General features: G+C 44.1%; 1 protein-coding gene across 1 annotated transcript in view; it reads right to left on the bottom strand.

Annotated features, from left to right (window-relative positions):
- Window positions 1-1,587: 1,587 nt before the first annotated feature.
- LOC104407903 (pappalysin-1-like) overlaps window positions 1,588-16,540 on the bottom strand; it is a 36,532-nt gene continuing 21,579 nt past the window's right edge. The window contains exons 2-3 of the mRNA XM_010017311.1: window positions 11,049-12,117; window positions 1,588-1,749 (exon numbers count right to left, since the gene is read on the bottom strand). Of these exons, the coding sequence (XP_010015613.1) occupies window positions 1,677-1,749; window positions 11,049-11,911 (936 nt within the window). The 5' untranslated portion in view covers window positions 11,912-12,117 and the 3' untranslated portion in view covers window positions 1,588-1,676. The remainder of the gene's footprint in view (window positions 1,750-11,048; window positions 12,118-16,540) is intronic.

Raw genomic sequence — 16,540 nt, 5'->3', positions numbered from 1 at the left:
AGGAATCCTTCTGGATTTCACTTTGAGTTTTCATCTGCATGAATTATAGCTCTTGAATATCAGGAATTGTTGAGTTCAGGGACTCCCATGCAAAGCGTGGGACACCACAGCCACCACACAGGTCAGTAGGGAAATGGAATGGGAGCATCAAGTCCTCTGGAAACCGGGCTGGGGCTCCTGCACTTACAGCACACCCGGTCTGAGGCTGCACTTACAAAGCCTACGCCGTGTAACTTCATCACACTTCAAACTTCCCTAGGGACATTTCACAAAGTCTCCTTGCAAAGGTGGTGGGAAGGATTTGAAAAATCAAGTCTTGTGCTGGGGACACTACTTACCACAGCTTATAGAATCATAGAAAACTTTGGGTTAGAAGGGATCTTTAAAAGGTCATCTAGTCCAACCCCCTGCAATGAGCAGGGACATCTTCCACTGGAAGTCCTCGCTTCTAACTGAAGTCCTCAATTTATTGACACAACAAGGTTATAGTGCAAGAAGTAAATTTATTCCATATTATCTACCGGCACTATAGCTCAAAGGATGCATTTTGAGGCAGGAGAAAGAATTTTGTTCTCCAAATCCCTGCAGCTGAACCTGCTGCAGCCGCCCTCACACAAACCAGTGGTGACACATCTTTTCAATGTCTGAGGCCAAAAGTATTTTTAAAAGCATTGCAGGTAATTGTCACTGTTGTCATTCCAAACTGCTGCTGTTTTCACTATTTTACCATCACTGATGTAACCCAACAAATGTCAACAGCAAACATGGGCTGCTTCTGCAATTAGGGAATTAACGGAAATAACACATTTCACAACAAACAGCTCACACGTATCAATGGCCATGACCAGATCCTTAACTACAATCTATGGGAGATGTTCTATGTTGCTTGCAGCCCAGAAAGCCAATTGTATCTTGGGCTGCATCCAAAGGAGCATGGCTGGCAGATCAAGGGAGGTGATTCTGCCCCTCTGCTCTGGTGAGAGCTCACCTGGGGTCCTGCATCCAGCTCTGGAGTCCTCTGTACAGGAAGGACATGGACCTGTTGGAGAGAGTCCCGAGGAGGCCACAAAAAGGATCAGAGGGATGGACACCTCTGCTATGAGAAAAGGGTGAGAGAGCTGAGGTTGTTCATCCTGGAGAAGATTCTGGAGAGATCTTATTGCAGCCTTTCAGTACTTTAAAGGGGACTATAAGAAAGATGGGGAGAGACTTTTTAGCAGGGCCTGTTGCAGCAGAACAAGGGGTGATGGCTTTAAACTAAAAGAGGGAGATTCAGCCTGGATGTGAGGAAGAAATTTCTTACAATGAGGGTGGTAAAACACTGGCACAGGTTGCCCAGAGAGGTTGTGGATGCACCATCTCTAGAGACATTCAAGGCCAGGCTGGATGTGATTCTGGGCAACCTGATCTAGCTGAAGATGTCCCTGCTCATTGCAGAGGAGTTGGACTAGGTGATCCTTGAAGGTCCCTTCCAACCCAAACTATTCCATGATTCTGATTCTAAGGTTTGTTACATACTACTCAAACATCCGGGTACCTTCTAAAGTAATTGTTCTGCAGGGTGCAGGTTTTATCATCTTTTTCACTGGGGTGGATTGGCCACAAGAGTCTTTAAAACAGTGGTACAAAAAAACTTGCTGAAACTTGTACTCCTGAAGAATTTCAGAAAGATCAAATTAGGCCCCAAATTCTGATCTTGGTTTCAGTGGGGTCCCTTTCTTAGCAGGGGTCCTTTTACCAGAGTCCCTCCTTTAAAAGCCAAAGGAAATTAAAAATGAAAAACAGCACTGGGGAAAAGTTAAGTGTGTGCTTCAAACTCACACATGCCAGGAAATTTAGAGTTAAAGGTGAAACTCCACCCAGAAGAACTCCATAATGGAGATATTTCAGCGAACAAACCTAATGTGTTCTGAAATACAGAGACCCAGTAGGGTGCACTAGGTATGGAGTTTCAGCCTTCACTCCAAATTTCCTGGCTATTTGGAGGCTTATTAGAGTTTCATACCCCAAGCATTTAAGTACTCCAAGAAGTTTCCTCAGCGCAGCTCACGCTGATCCTTTTGGAAGCTGAGAACAAGCACTCCGATGGTGTAGCTACCCATCCATTATTAATGAACCTGAAAACACTTTCTTGCAAATTTATGGTAATTTGCAGTGCTGAAATGATGTGCTAACTGGGTAGTTTCAGTTGAGTTACCCAGAGAAACTCCAAAATTGCAAATCTACTCCAAACAAAACTGAAGGACAGGATTTCATTGACCCAGGCAGAGCTTGAGCTCCTAATCTTCCTCCACACTATATGTGTCAAGTAACTCTGCTTCAGCCCAGGCTGCAGTCAAGGAAACTCAGGACTGCTTTTGACAGTAGTGGTCTGTATTCCTGGTCTAAACACTTTACTGGGCTGTGGAATAGGGATATATTCATCTTACTCCTCAATGGATCTGGCTCTAACAAATTAAAAACTACTATCAGCATCAAGCTTTTCCATTACAAAGCTTTTGTGAATATGCTACAAATGTTAAAGTGGTTCCAGAGTATCTCAGTAACCCTAAAAGATCTGTTGTGAGGCTCCACATCATTGCATTTCATGATAGCTCTAAGGAAATTATAACCAGCAACTCTCTGTAGCCCCTCTAATCACCCACACCCTTCATCCTTTTCCAACAGGCACAGAGAGAAAGTTTTATGACTATCTGATGATGGGTGTCTTGACATAGACTATCTGATGATTTCAGTGGGTGTCCTGACAAATAGCTAACTGAGAAGATATCACACATACTTTGAAATTGGCCTCATCAATCACTCTGCACAAGTGTATCTTAGTGGTGGACAGCTGCAAAAGTAATGGGACAGCTCCACACTCTCATGATGCTGAGGTGTCTGAGGAACAACAAATGATTCTCGCTGCAATTAAAAGAAGATAAATTGAGCTATGCACTTCTTGGGCTTCCCCTCACCCTGACCAGGAGGCAAACCAGGACTTGAAACACCGGGAAATGGTTCCAAAGAGGTTCAAATATGTGGTCAATAGACACAAATTGCGCTTTACTGTTGCTTACAGATCTACCTCTGCATCCTTTCTCCTTCCATCTTTTCCATCACCTTTCCATTTAATCTCCTCTCCTCACTCTGTTCCAGCCATTACATTTAAACATACATACATACATACACCAATACCTGACATACATTCTTCACACTGAAATCCCCCAACAGACCAACAAACTAAAAAAAGAAAGACTGCAAAAAATCACAAGCAATGATTTCTTGTGAGAAATCAATTTTTCACCAAATCAACTGATTGATTTGGGGAAAAAAGTTTTCAAGTTCATAAACCCTTCTTTATATTATTCTTATATTTTTCCCTGACACTACTAATTGGCTTAAGATATCCTCCCTGCTGCTGAAACCTGCCTTACTTGTAAGCTTCAGCTCTTCCAGCTATATCAAGAACATCATCACCCTGAAAATCATAGCACTGGCACACTAACACCTTTGTTGGCAACACGGATGGTGGGACAGAGCATCCTCAGCAAGTTTGCCAATGACACTAAGCTGTGTGGTATGGTTGACACCCGGGAGCAAAGGGATGGGATCCAGAGGGATCTGGACAGGCTGAAGAGGTGGGTCAGTGCAAACCTCACAGAGTTCAAGAAGGCCAAGTGCAAGGTCCTACGCCTCGATTGGGGCAATCCCAAACACAGCTACAGGCTGGGCAGAGACAGGATGGAGCAGCCTGAGGAGAAGAACATGGGGGTGCTGGGTGAGAAGAAGCTCCCCATGACCCAGCTTCAGTCTCCACTTGAGCCCAGAACCTCCGTGTGCTGGGTGCACCCCCAGAGCGTGAGCAGCAGCTCAGGGAGGGGATCCTGCCCCTCTGCTGCGCTCTGGGGAGACCCCCCCTGCAGCCCTGATCCATCTCTGGGGAACAGCACAAGGGTGACGTGGAGCTGCTGGAGCGAGGCCAGAGGAGGCCCCGGAGCTGCTGCGAGGGCTGGAGCAGCTCTGCTCTGGAGCCAGGCTGAGAGAGCTGGGCTGGGGCAGCTGGAGAAGAGAAGGCTCCTGAAGGGGACACCTTAGAGCAGCTCCAGTGCCTAAAGGGGCTCCAGGAAACCTGGAGAGGGGCTTTGGACAAGGGATGTAGGGACAGGACAAGGGGAATGGCTTTAATCTGCCAGAGGGGAGATTGAGATGAGCTCTGAGGCAGAAGCTCTTCCCTGTGCGGGTGCTGAGGCGCTGGCACAGGGTGCCCAGAGAAGCTGTGGCTGCCCCATCCCTGGCAGTGCTCAAGGCCAGGTTGGACACAGGGGCTTGGAGCAACCTGCTCTAGTGGAAGGTGTCCCTGCCTGTGGCAGGGGTTGGAACTGGAGGAGCTTTAAGGTCCCTTCCAACACTAATCATTCTACACGTCTGTGACTATTATCTGCCGCTTCTGTTCAGAACTTGCATCTCTTTTCCCAGACTTTCCATCACATGTACTGAGTCTGCAGTCAAGTCCTCTGTGGTATAAAGGTATTTTTCTCCCCCAAAAATATAACCTACTTATAAAAACTGCTATTTTCTGAGTAATCGCACTTTCGGGTTGGCTTTCTCCCCCAGCATTAAGTTCACAGATACCGGGCAAAGGCAGAGCTGCTAGGCCAGCATTCATGCCTCTGCTCACATTGACATTTTCAGCTGTGACTATATAAAGAAAATTCACCTTATCATCCTCACCCCTTCTCCTGAACTCTGCAAACCCACTATGTGAAGGCACCAGTAATGCTGAGGGTTTGAAGTGTGGCTGCACAGAGCAAACTCCCCCAGGATGTAGCACAAGGCAGCACCATCTCTGCTGAAAGATTTCTGTACATTTCCACTGGCAGCAATAGGGAAGGGATCGTTAGGAAAAAACCCAACCAACTGAAGTACTGTTTGCCCACGTCCAGCAATCCACGTGAGAGGCAAAGTCAAACGCATCATGTTCATGGATGCTGTAAATGGAGGATGGTGGAGGTGGCTGCCCTGTATTTCCCTAAGGGGCAGCTATTGCTTGCAAGAACTGAACTTATATTCCCATCAGAAAAGAAGCCTAAAAAATAGAATGGGAATGGCAAAGGTAAGTGTTACACCTGGTTAAGATTGCCACAGAACTAGCCTGTGCTTTGCATCCTTCCCTATGTGAAAGGTCCAACCTCCTGAATTTACTTTAAAGAAGATCTCAGATGGTACAACCCGGTCCAGTGGAAGGTGTCCCTGTCTGTGGCAGAGGGTTGGAACTGGATGTGCCTTAAGGTCCCTTCCAACCCAAACCAGTCTGGGATTCTATGATGCTAATTAGAAATGCAAAGGGTACCTCACACCCACTGCTGAAGAGAGGTTGAACACAAATGGATACAGGGCAATTAATGCAAGGCCCCACAGCACATGGAAGATGCATGCTGGACACGATCAAACTGTGGGTCTGTATGTGAGACCTATATATATGTGTGTGTGTATATATATATATATACACACACACACACACATATATGTCTGAATTGATCAGCAAAGAGAATATACCCTGCTTCTTTTCAGACCATGGGAGGGGATGAGCTCTACCAGAGGCTGAGAAGGGGATGAGCACCACTGGGGCGGCTGGTCCTGGAGGATGTAGCGCTGCAGAGCTGTGAGGGACAAATTCAGACACTGGAGAATATAATAAGACTTTAATCTATTGTCTCCCACAAGGATTCTTAATGATCTCCGATAGTTTACTCAATAGATTTTATAGGCTGCCTTCATTCCAAGCATCCTGCAGTTTGACCAGACAGTGATCTTTTTACATAATGGATAATGTCCATGAAAGAAACCATGAGTCCTATGAGTCTTGGGGAAAAAATGTTCCTTGAAAAAAAACCAAACTGCTGGAAAACATGACTGTGGGTCAAGCTAAATGGAGCAAACTCCTACTGTTTCTAGTGTGTGCAATCCTGTACATAGAAATAGTTTCTTTAGTACCTAAGTCCTGTCTGTATCAGAATTCAATACCAGACTTATAAATGTCAGTTGCTAGCATGGGAACAGATGCAATTCCTCCCAGCTGATTAACATCCCTGACATCTGGAATAGAGGACAGAATAAACAGAGAGAACAGAGGATTTCCTGTTGGGACTTGGCTTTTGGGTGACAACTACCAAGAGACAGCAGCTCTGTTCTTGAGCGTGTTACTCTCCACCTTCTCAACAGCCCTGGGGCTGGTAATTAAAGAACTGGGCATTCAGTGCTGAATCCCTAGACAAAAAGTCAGGTATTTGCTATATGTCTGCCTGATACCTGTGTGAATGCAGGAATCCTTGATGTCAAGAGCTACACAATGGCCTCTTCGAGGCAGGGGATTAAGTTCTCAAGCTCCCTGAATTGCTTTGATGAATTTCTTCTGTTCTTTTTAGTGTTTAGGATTAGGTGGAAATTAGTCTTTTATTTGGAATCAAGGAGTATTTCTCAGAACTCTTCTAACTCCTAGGAAAGGGCAATAAGTGTGCCTCTCTCCTCCAGCGTAAGTTGGGCATATTTTGTAAAGAAGCCTCATGAAAAGAATTCCAGTGGAAAAGAAGGATAAAGAATAAGAGGCTGATCTGATCAGAAATCCCATGGGGGAACCCTGAAGTGCAGCCACAGCTCAGTTATCTACACAAGGTTGACCTAGGCTGTGGATTAGCCAGCCACCTCCTTCTAACACTACTGCTGTGGTCCACATTGCAGAGCGTGAATACATGTCCAAACATGTATTCAGAGTTTAATTTACATATACCTGCAATGTGCCAGTGCCCTTAGTCTTGAGTGAGCTGCTGTGACACAACACTAAGCTCTGCTGGACTGCACAATACAAGTGTTGGAAAAGGCCAGGGAGAAGGGCACTGGACACTCCAGCACCTTGGCTGGGGTCACCCTTGTATCTGCAGTCAGGTGCTGCAAAATAGACTCTGGAGCTTGTACAGCTCAACTCTGCCCCTTGTTTGGGCAGAACTCATGGGCTGCAGGAGCCTTCAGGGCACACATGGATGTTGAGAAAGCCTGTCCCCAGGGTCACTTCTCCTGAGTGGATTCCCAGCAAGTATGCGGTACGTTGTAGGAATCAAGGGAGTTTGAAGGCTCCAGTAGCTTCTACTGCTTCAGGAATTTCATCCGCATTTTCCCAAGAAGGCTTCAAGGGGAATGCTTTCTTATCTGCCCATGTGATCCTGTGGTGAAGCCTGATGTGCAAGCCCAATACTACATAAAAGGAGCGGCTCAGTTAACCATAGTATGGTGCAAGAACTTGCCACATCAAATAGTACTTACAGAGCATGATTTCCTATGATCTCTTGCTGTTTGTTTCAAGTTTTTCTGAAAAGGAGCCATGGTAGGTGTCATGAGCTCAAAATCTTCCCTATTTTGTAAGCAGCAATATCCCAAATAACACAGGGAATGTGTCTTTTTGGCAAGTGGTGTTTACCCTTGCTCCTTCCCTTTGTATTGGGCCAGGCTGTATGATCTTAGCATGTTCTGATTTCCCAGAATTGCAGAAATAAGGAAAAGCTGAACGATATTTGCAAATCTTGTGCTGGGACTAAATACATTTTGTCCCATTCTCGTGAAATTAATAAAAAGAAGTGAGACAGATATTCTTGGATAAAGCCTGCTGTGTTGGCTAATGCTAACCAGTCCTTTGTTTTTTCCCTGTAGGCTATTAAAAAAGAGGAGACATGATCTAGTTGGTACCACAATGTTTACTGCTGAGCAGCTCTGAGCGCAGAGTCCCCATCTACCAGCGTTGTCCCTCTGAACTGCCTTTCTGGCAAACTTCTTTATGCCATAGTATTTAAATGTCTATGCATCAACATCCCCACTACCTATGGCACAGGATCTTGGCTTTTTGGAGGAAAATATTTCTGGAGAGGTGCCAGAAGCTGGAAGCAAACAAATGAAAAACCCATTTCTGCTGCTGGGATCAGCTCTAAAGCCACCACAGTTGTACCACAATAGTGACTGAATGACACCATCCAAGTGCCCAAGCACTTTGTCCAAGGTGCCAAAAGGATCATAGGATACTTACAGTGCAGATCTAAGTTGTCTTGAAATGGTTCCAGTGATCTCACATCTGTGGTTGCACTTAGTCAAGGAGCGCCCACAGAGTTTATTGTAATGGGACTCATAACAACTTTGTCCCAGGATGGAGGCTTGGGACTGAGACAGTAAAAAAGAAGAAAAGGGACTGGAAATAGATACATCTTCTTTTGGGGATGAAGAGGCACTGAAGAGAGTTCCTGTTTATAATGGCATTCATCAAGCATCAGCACTTTTTGGTTAGTTCCAAGGGACAAAAGTATTTCAGGAATAACCTCTGCATGGTTAAGAACTGGCTAAAACTCCTGACACGAGAATGTAGAAGGAGCAAAACCCAGTAGCATCTGACTGCCTCCCCAGTACCAAGCAAGACTGTGAAGAGTCTTTATAGCACAAAGCTCAGGAAACATTTTATTGGTACCATTTCACCTTTCCCTCCTCACCCCTTTCCTCACCAGTTTGAAGGTTCACTTCTCTTTCTTCTGCTATTGTTAGACTGAACTTTGGAACACGAAATACCTGGAATTAGATGTGAGCTCTCAGGGGCTGTGGAGATGCCTTCATTGATACGATGCAAGGCCTGCACTTGAGTGGACTGAGGACTCTTTGCCAATGAAAGTGATGACAAGAGGGGCTGGTGATGCAAAATGGGCCCAGATGGTGCCAACTGAGTCACAGATTTTGACTTAGTCACTAACTGGCATAATAATCTCTCTCAGGGGATGATGCTGAGGGCAATACCAAAGCCAAACACAGGGTTTGAATCCTCATCCTTTTGGTCAACGAAGGCTTTGCTGCCAAAGTCACTGTCCCAGATCTGTATTTGTTAGCCTAAATACTTCAGCCTTACAAATCTCATGGCTAAGTCCACTGCCCTCAGTGCTCTATTTTGCCATACTAAGTGCAAACACTCATCAGAGTGGTAGGTACGAGGTCAGTCTAAGTATATTAGCCACCAAACAAACTCCAGAGAGATGGAATGTCTTCATAGCCAATGATCAACACCGCATTACAATGTCTGTGCAAAGACAAATAAATGAAATCTAACTGGTACAAAAAGGTATTTGGAGGATCTATGGATTTTCTCAGGCTCTACACTTTGGAAGAGGACCTTCAGGCCTCCCACATTGACCACAGTCAAGAAGAGGTGCTTCTCAAGCCAAAAAGAACATGGACAAGATCTACAAGCTCAAAGCCATGAAATGCAAATCCTCCAGACAAGTTCAGCGAGGTGGCTGTCTCCAAAATGAACATGCAACTGCATATGAAAAGCAACTACGCCGTGTTAATGTAACTTCAGATTTGGGAACTAAATTTCTTGCTTGGGCTTGTGCAAGTACAATCTGTGCAGCAAAAAAAAAAAAAAAAAAAAAAAAAAAAAGACTTCATTTGAAATAGAAACATCTCTGAACATCAGAATAGCATTAAGGCACAGTCTTAAATCTGCCAACTAAAATTTACAAGACTTGTTTCATTTTGTATGGGTATTATGCTGGTCACAGAACAAGTGATAAAAGGGGACTATCATATTAAAAATAATGTATTTTGCTAAAAATTGTCATAGCTGTTAGAACTAACACCTCGACTTCTCAGAACTCCAGCGTTAAAACAATCCAATTTGCATTATGCCTTTGATGATATTTGCTTAGTTGTGTTCCTCTCCAGTTGAACAGTATTAAGAGATTGGTATTTTTCCTTCCGATATTTTCAATCATTAGCATTTCAAGTATTTCCTCATGTGAGCTTTGTTCACTGTGAATTCATGCTGAGCTATAAGGAGTTTTTCAAAAACAACCTCATTGGAGTAAAAAAAAAAAAAGGAAAGGAAACATTTCTTAGCAGCTTAATTATGTGTATTTAAAGCTCCAGTAGAGCTGATAATGTTGTGTAAAACCTTCTCTCTATGAAGGAAATTGCAAATATAGCCTGAATTGCTGTAATGGAAGGGACTCCAGAACAGCTCACACTTCCCCTCTTAACCTGAGCTTTAGTGTTGACAACACAGGGTGTTCTGACCATTTAGAGGTTTTCCCCCATGACTCCATGAATTGCCCTACAGAAACTGTAACACAGAATAAAGACAACAGAATCTCAGCTTTAACCTTCGTCTTCTGTGTGTTTATAAGTCATTCACAGAAAACACTTTTTTCCTTAAACATACTCTTATCTGAAGATGACCAAAAGCAAGTTGGAGTAATTGTAGGTACGCAGTACTCAACTGACCTAAGTTACTCAAGGATGTTCCTCTTCAAACTACGACACAGTTTTAGCTAAGGATCTCAGGATTTTATAAGCTCACATCCACCCACAGAAAGTTGCCCTGCCATTTGCAATGAAGTGGCACTAACCCAATTTTCATCTAGATAACAAGAGGCACAGAAGAGCTCAGTGTGTGCAACAGCACTGCCAGGAACCTGGTACCCACCTCCCTCCTCACAGCCCGCAGACTCAGCTGCCCCTCCACAACCGTGCTTACAGAAAGCAGTAATCAGAGCATTAAGAATACAGAATAACCTACCTACCTTCAAAGAAGTCCTACAGAATTAAAGTCTACCTGAGAGTATTTATGTTCTGTTCCACATCTGAGAGGCTCTTCCCTCTCCAAATACACATAAGCTTTCTATGACATCCAATCCCCACTGCTAAGAGTCTAAAGTTAAAATAAACTGTGCAATGCTACAATACACTGCTCATAACCAACAACTAATGGGTCGACCAAAGTTGGCTGCTTCAGTCTTCAGCACTGAACTTTCTTTAGCCCAGATGAAGAATGCCAGCTCAGCAGTTAAGATGCTGGTGAGACCATTACTGAAATTGCATTTGGATAACTGTAATGTGAGCCAAACACTAAGAAGAAAACAAATTAATTACAAACTCCAAAGCCTGTAATGGCAAAAAAACAAGGGTCGAAAACCCAGCAGGCTGATCAATACCTAGACAGTCATTAATATGATCAGAAAAAGCTTGTTTAAGAAATTGCCTACCTGTAAGGAGAATAAGGGTCAAAGCACGTCTTGGTGACTTCTGTTATCTCTGGGTTACAGCATTCCCCACCATCGAAGTTGTATCTCTCATAATTACAATCCATGTCACACACCCCATTCTGCTTTTTCTTGTTGAAAAGCGTGTGGCGCACATGCCGGCAGTCCCCCCCATCGTACCCAGTCAAGGTGTGGTTGCACTCCGGATCACAGTTCTCGTCCCCAATCTTGCTGATATCACAGTTGGCCAGGATGAGTCGGTGGCGAAGGGAAGAGTTCTTCACCTCCAGCACCTCCAGCTCCCAGGTGATGTTGTAGCGGCTGAAAGCCTCATTTAAATGCTGATGTTGGAACTCGATCTGCTGCTGGCTGACAGTGGGATTCTGGTGTTTGTCATCGTAGAGGTTTACCACACGGTAGCGCACAATTTTGTTGCGGCGGAAGCTGGGGAGCTTGTTGTAGCTGGCAATTACGTCTGTGTTGTCACAGACAGTCTGTCCACAGAGAGGAGGGTCTAGGCTGGTATCCAGCAAATAGCCATGGTGATAGCTGAACTTGCTCTGGGGGCTGCTGCCATCCTTCATGGGGGACCAGGTGTTTTTCACATTCAGTAAACTGTCTTGAAGAACTAGCTGAGGTAGAGGCGTGTCTTGTCTGTGAATTGCCTGGCCCATGTCCAACAAGATCTCCTTCTGAGACCGGGCTGTCCTCCAGAGACTGAAGTGCTCTACGTATCCCCGATAGTTCTGGTTCAGCGCATTTCCTCCAACCATGAGCACCTTGCACTTCAAGGTCAGAAGACTGAAGATGCTGCCCACTTGCTCTCCACTTGTGGCCACCTGGGCACCATTGACATAGAGTTTCATCAGGTGCCCATCATATGTGGCAGCCAGATGCACCCACTGGTTGGGGAGGTAGCTGCGATGTGCTGCAATGGTGGTTACTTTGCGAGCACGGTCCGTCTTCAGAGAGAAGAAATAGCGGGGGTCTCTATTCCCCTGGTCACTGACGGTGTTAATCCCCAGGACCCATCCTCGGTCACGGGAGGTGTAAGAACATTTGTCATATAGTCCTATGTGCCCCCAAAAAAGAAATATGAATAAATAAGGATGACAGGATAAAGAAATTAGTCTTTAAATTGTATAAATACCTATGTAGATACACACATTCACCTACGTATGTTAAAATGTTCATGTACAAGAAAGACATAAAATCATCTAGTGCATGACTGTGGTAGACTTGCTGTTACTTGTTGCACTTATAAATGGGATTTCCCTTTCCTGACCAAAGGCCAAACCTCTTTTGCAAATTCCTAACAGCAAAATGATGTACTGTACATTTGGTTGTTGCCTTCACTCAGGCCATACATCACTGGTTGAAAATAACAGTCTTGAGAAGTACCATTGATCTCACTCACACCTCATACCACTGAACCCTGTATCTAATGAGGTCCAGAGGAGAAACAACTGCAAAGTCTAAGTACTACAGTCTGAGAAGCACTGAGCAGTTACAAGAATCATGATGGGTTCAAACATCCAAATCCTATAGAAAGTGAATGGGATGTGTTGAGGATACTTTCAAATTCATACCAAACAAAAACCAACGAGGAAGTGGCACACACTGGTATGCTGATGGGCTGAGCATGGTGTATATCACACCGGGAAAGGGCAAAGAACATGCACGGATGGATATACATGTTCAGAAATATTCCTGCCCTCTCTCACACACACGCTTACTAACAACTTGGAGCACCACAGGGGATATACACTAATGATTTATCTTGTGGACAAAGTGTGTGTGCATCCACACCTAAAGGTTTCTCAACCAGCTTTCAGACAGCTCCAAACAGTGGAAAGAGCCCAATGCTCACTCTGGGACATGAAGTTTGGCAAGTTAAAGACATATATTTCCATCTTTCAGTTCTCAAAGACCAAGGGCTGCACAGATAGCCCTCAACCCAAAAAATCATTGTTACAGCCTTCGGCACCAAATGGCCGCTCGCCTATCAGCACATGGGAAACAACCCTTACCCCAGGCCTCCACTTCCAAAAGCCTAACTGAAAATCATAAATCTCTGACCGTTCAGTCCTCGTGAAAAGACTAAATATCCCCTTATCTCACCCCTGCACCCTAACCTTCCCAGCACTACAACCAAATAACATCTTCTGCTTCTAAGTTGCTCAACAGCCATCTGTTAACAATCACTCATTAACAGTGCAGTCTTGTCTAGTATCAACAGAGCAAAGGTTACAGGAGAATTCACTGTATTTTTCCTCCCCTCTCCCAGCACCTACCTTCCCCCCTTTCTCCTCACACCCTTCCTCTCTCTTCCTCCTCCTCCCCCCCGTAAAAGTCTTCTGATGGGAAAGTTAGAGCATTTAAACAGGCCTTTTTTTTCTGTATGCTGGTATTTTGCTAGGGACTCTGAGCTCCCCCTTTTCCTGTTGCCTTTGGAAGAGAGATCCCAGGGTTCGGAAGGTAATGTGTTTATTCATCTGTAGGGCGCACTCAGTTCAAAACCTTTGCAAGACCAGCCTCTAGTTTATGTTGCTACTTCTGATCATGAGAAAGGAGAGGAAGAGAACCAGGGAAGGAAAAAACAAATACGCTTAAAAAAAAGAATGACATCTGCTGGGATGGATATTTACCTGAGAAATTCGTGGTAGGAAAGCCAATGCTACCAATGACCTTCTTGAGGCTGTTTTTTAAGTGTTGCTTTAATTTTTCTTTATGGAATGAATACTTTCACAAAGCGTTAATTTTCAGATGTATGAGAGCCCATAAAAGTCTGCATTTTTATGAATCTCAAATGAAGGAATTGTCCAATGCTAGTGGGTGGATAATGCTGCAATGAATGAGGAAGCAGCTGGCAAGACAAGTCCCTCTTCCAAAGAAGCAATAAAATAAGTTCTAAAAAATCTCAACTTATTGTAATAAGACCATTAGAGCTGGTCAGACATTTTGTAAGAGGGTTTTTGCCTGCCCAGAAATGTTAACATGGAGAGAGCAGAAAAAGTGATGCACAAATGGGCTAGTCCCAGTAAATCTATATGAGAAGGTGTGAGCCTTCACCATGCCAAGGGACTCCCTTGGCTGTTCTGACTGCAAGCAGAGAAGGTCAACCTGTCCCAGTCATGCTCCCCATCATCTCCTGCCACCTTCTCCCCACAGTGACCAAAGTCTCTAAGCCTCAGGACCAAAGGGCAGCTGCACATGCAATAGCAGCTCTACCTGTAAGACATCCAAGATCCCTGCTGTTGGATGGATGGCTGGAAGCTCTGGAACATGCTTCTGGGGTTTCCAGCTCTAAGGAAGTCTACCATACAGTCTTTAAGGGTCAAGTTTTTTGGTATTTGTACTGAATCGGGCTAGAAATATTCCCTCAAAAGAACTAATAAATAATTGTGGCATGGAAATTCAGTTTTCTAGCCGGCATTAAAGAACATCTTCCTCTCTCTCTGAAGTGCTGCATGATGCTAGCGATTGACCTCAGCTGAACAGATGGAGCTGCTGGAGGAATACTACAGAATAGTAGCAATCCTCCCTTGCCTTTGAGTATTTAAACCCTGATGTGATGCAACGTGTCTTGAGTTTGGCTCAAACAGCTGCCATCAATTCAAGATTTACAGGGAGCCAAAGGAGGGCAGAGAAAGAAAAATCCCAGCGACAATAGGGACACCACTGAACATGTCAGGACGAAAGCTGCTCAACTAAAACAGTCTACTATTCCAGTTCCTTATATTTTCTAGTTTAGGTCAAAGGTCATTGCTGAATCCATATGCTACGTACGGTATTCTTTTCTCAAACTTTTACTATTACAGACATCCAACTCTTGATGAAAAGACGGATTGAACGCAATCCCTTCAGCAGCAAGAGTTGCTTTATTCTTAAGAGAAAGGTAAAAAAGTAAGAAACCCACACTCCCTATAACTTGCAAGTTGTACCAGTTCTTTATGACCTTCTTTTGCTCGTATGCTGTACCCACTTTCCCAATCCTTCACTTACTTTTGGCTTTAGACTAAGAATCCTCCGGCTAAGGGAGTGTCACTTTTCCGTTTTGTCCCTAGCACAATGAAACTAATTTCAGCTGGGACTTTGGATGTCATAATACAAGAATTTATTACTTCTTCTATGACAACTAATAAGGGCAAAGCCATTGGAAGAGGGACATGTGAAATAATTGCCAGAACTTCTGAAAACTGAATAATTTGATGTTTTCACAATTTATTTCAATTTAGTAAAAGGTTCCATAGCCATGAGTTATTTCTCAGACATAATTAAGAACATTTTAAACAAGAAGAGGCCTCTTTTACCCCAAACAAGGCTGGTTTTGAGCAAAACCACCCCTCACAATGGTTGACACTCCAAATTTCAAAATTCAGCTGTGACCACAATCAACATTTACATGAAAAACATACAGAGTTTAGAGTCTCATTTACACTGAGAATTCTTTACAATAATGCTAGTAAGGGACATTTTTAGCTACTTAATATCCCTTTACAAACCAAGAGTGGTGTAAAGAGGCCTCATGGTAAATGAGACTCAAGCCAATGACTGCAAAACCACAATCTGGCGAATATGCCTCAAGTTTCCGAGCCAAGAAATGGTGCGAAATAAAACTGATGTTTGTTTTCCCCACAGCAATTAGATTAAAAAAATATGTACAAGTCTCATACAGCAGCAAACAGTTTTCTTCACTTCTGCTTGCTCAGAGTTGCTAGAAAGGGATGGAGCTACAGCTGAGAAGAACACTGACAGCACTTTGAAGTCCATAGTCTGAGTGATTTTTTCCCTGTAAAGCTCCTGTTCCTAAAGCCCAAGGGATTAAAACTGAGTTTTATCTTTTATTACAAGAAAAAGAAGAGGTGCTAGTCCAGCTTTCCAGTAAGAGGCATTGGTAACCTTCCTTCCTCACAAAGCAGTGAGTCACTTTTCAGACAACTGTTGAGAAGTGCATGAACAGAGTTAAGACACTGCATTCCTGTATGCTTGGCCACAGACAGACTTCAGTGGCCCATGAAACTCCTTCCAGTTCCATGCCATTTGTCCCTTATAGGAAAAGCAAATTCCTAGGAATCTAGAGTGGGGAAATCTGGAAAATTAAGGTTCAAAGGCCCAAAGCCAAACACGAAAAACCAAAAATACAATCTCTCCCTTTTTTTTGGCCAGTGAAAACTCAGTTCTCTGGCTACTGACCCATGGCAGCTCCAGCACCCAACTGTCCATCTGACCCCTTCCAGCAAGCCTTAACCAAGGCCAGTGTACGATTTATAACCCATTTTGTTTCCAGGACTTTGCTGGGGTCTTAAATAGAGCCACATCCTTGCATAGGCCCTGTGTGCTGGGCAGGATTTCGCAGCACAAGCACAGCAGGTAGCATCAGCTGCTGAACTTCTGGACCAAAGTCCTGGGTGAGGACACAAGGCAATTGCTGTAACCAAGCCTGTGATGCAGAGATTGGACCAGATGTTTATCAGCAGTAGCCACAGAGAAAC

This window comes from Nestor notabilis, unplaced genomic scaffold (assembly GCF_000696875.1).
Source record: "Nestor notabilis isolate BGI_N333 unplaced genomic scaffold, ASM69687v1 scaffold14706, whole genome shotgun sequence".
Lineage (NCBI taxonomy): Eukaryota > Metazoa > Chordata > Aves > Psittaciformes > Psittacidae > Nestor > Nestor notabilis.
The sequence above is the reverse complement of the archived record's forward strand: the minus strand, read 5'-3'. Positions and strand labels throughout refer to the sequence as shown.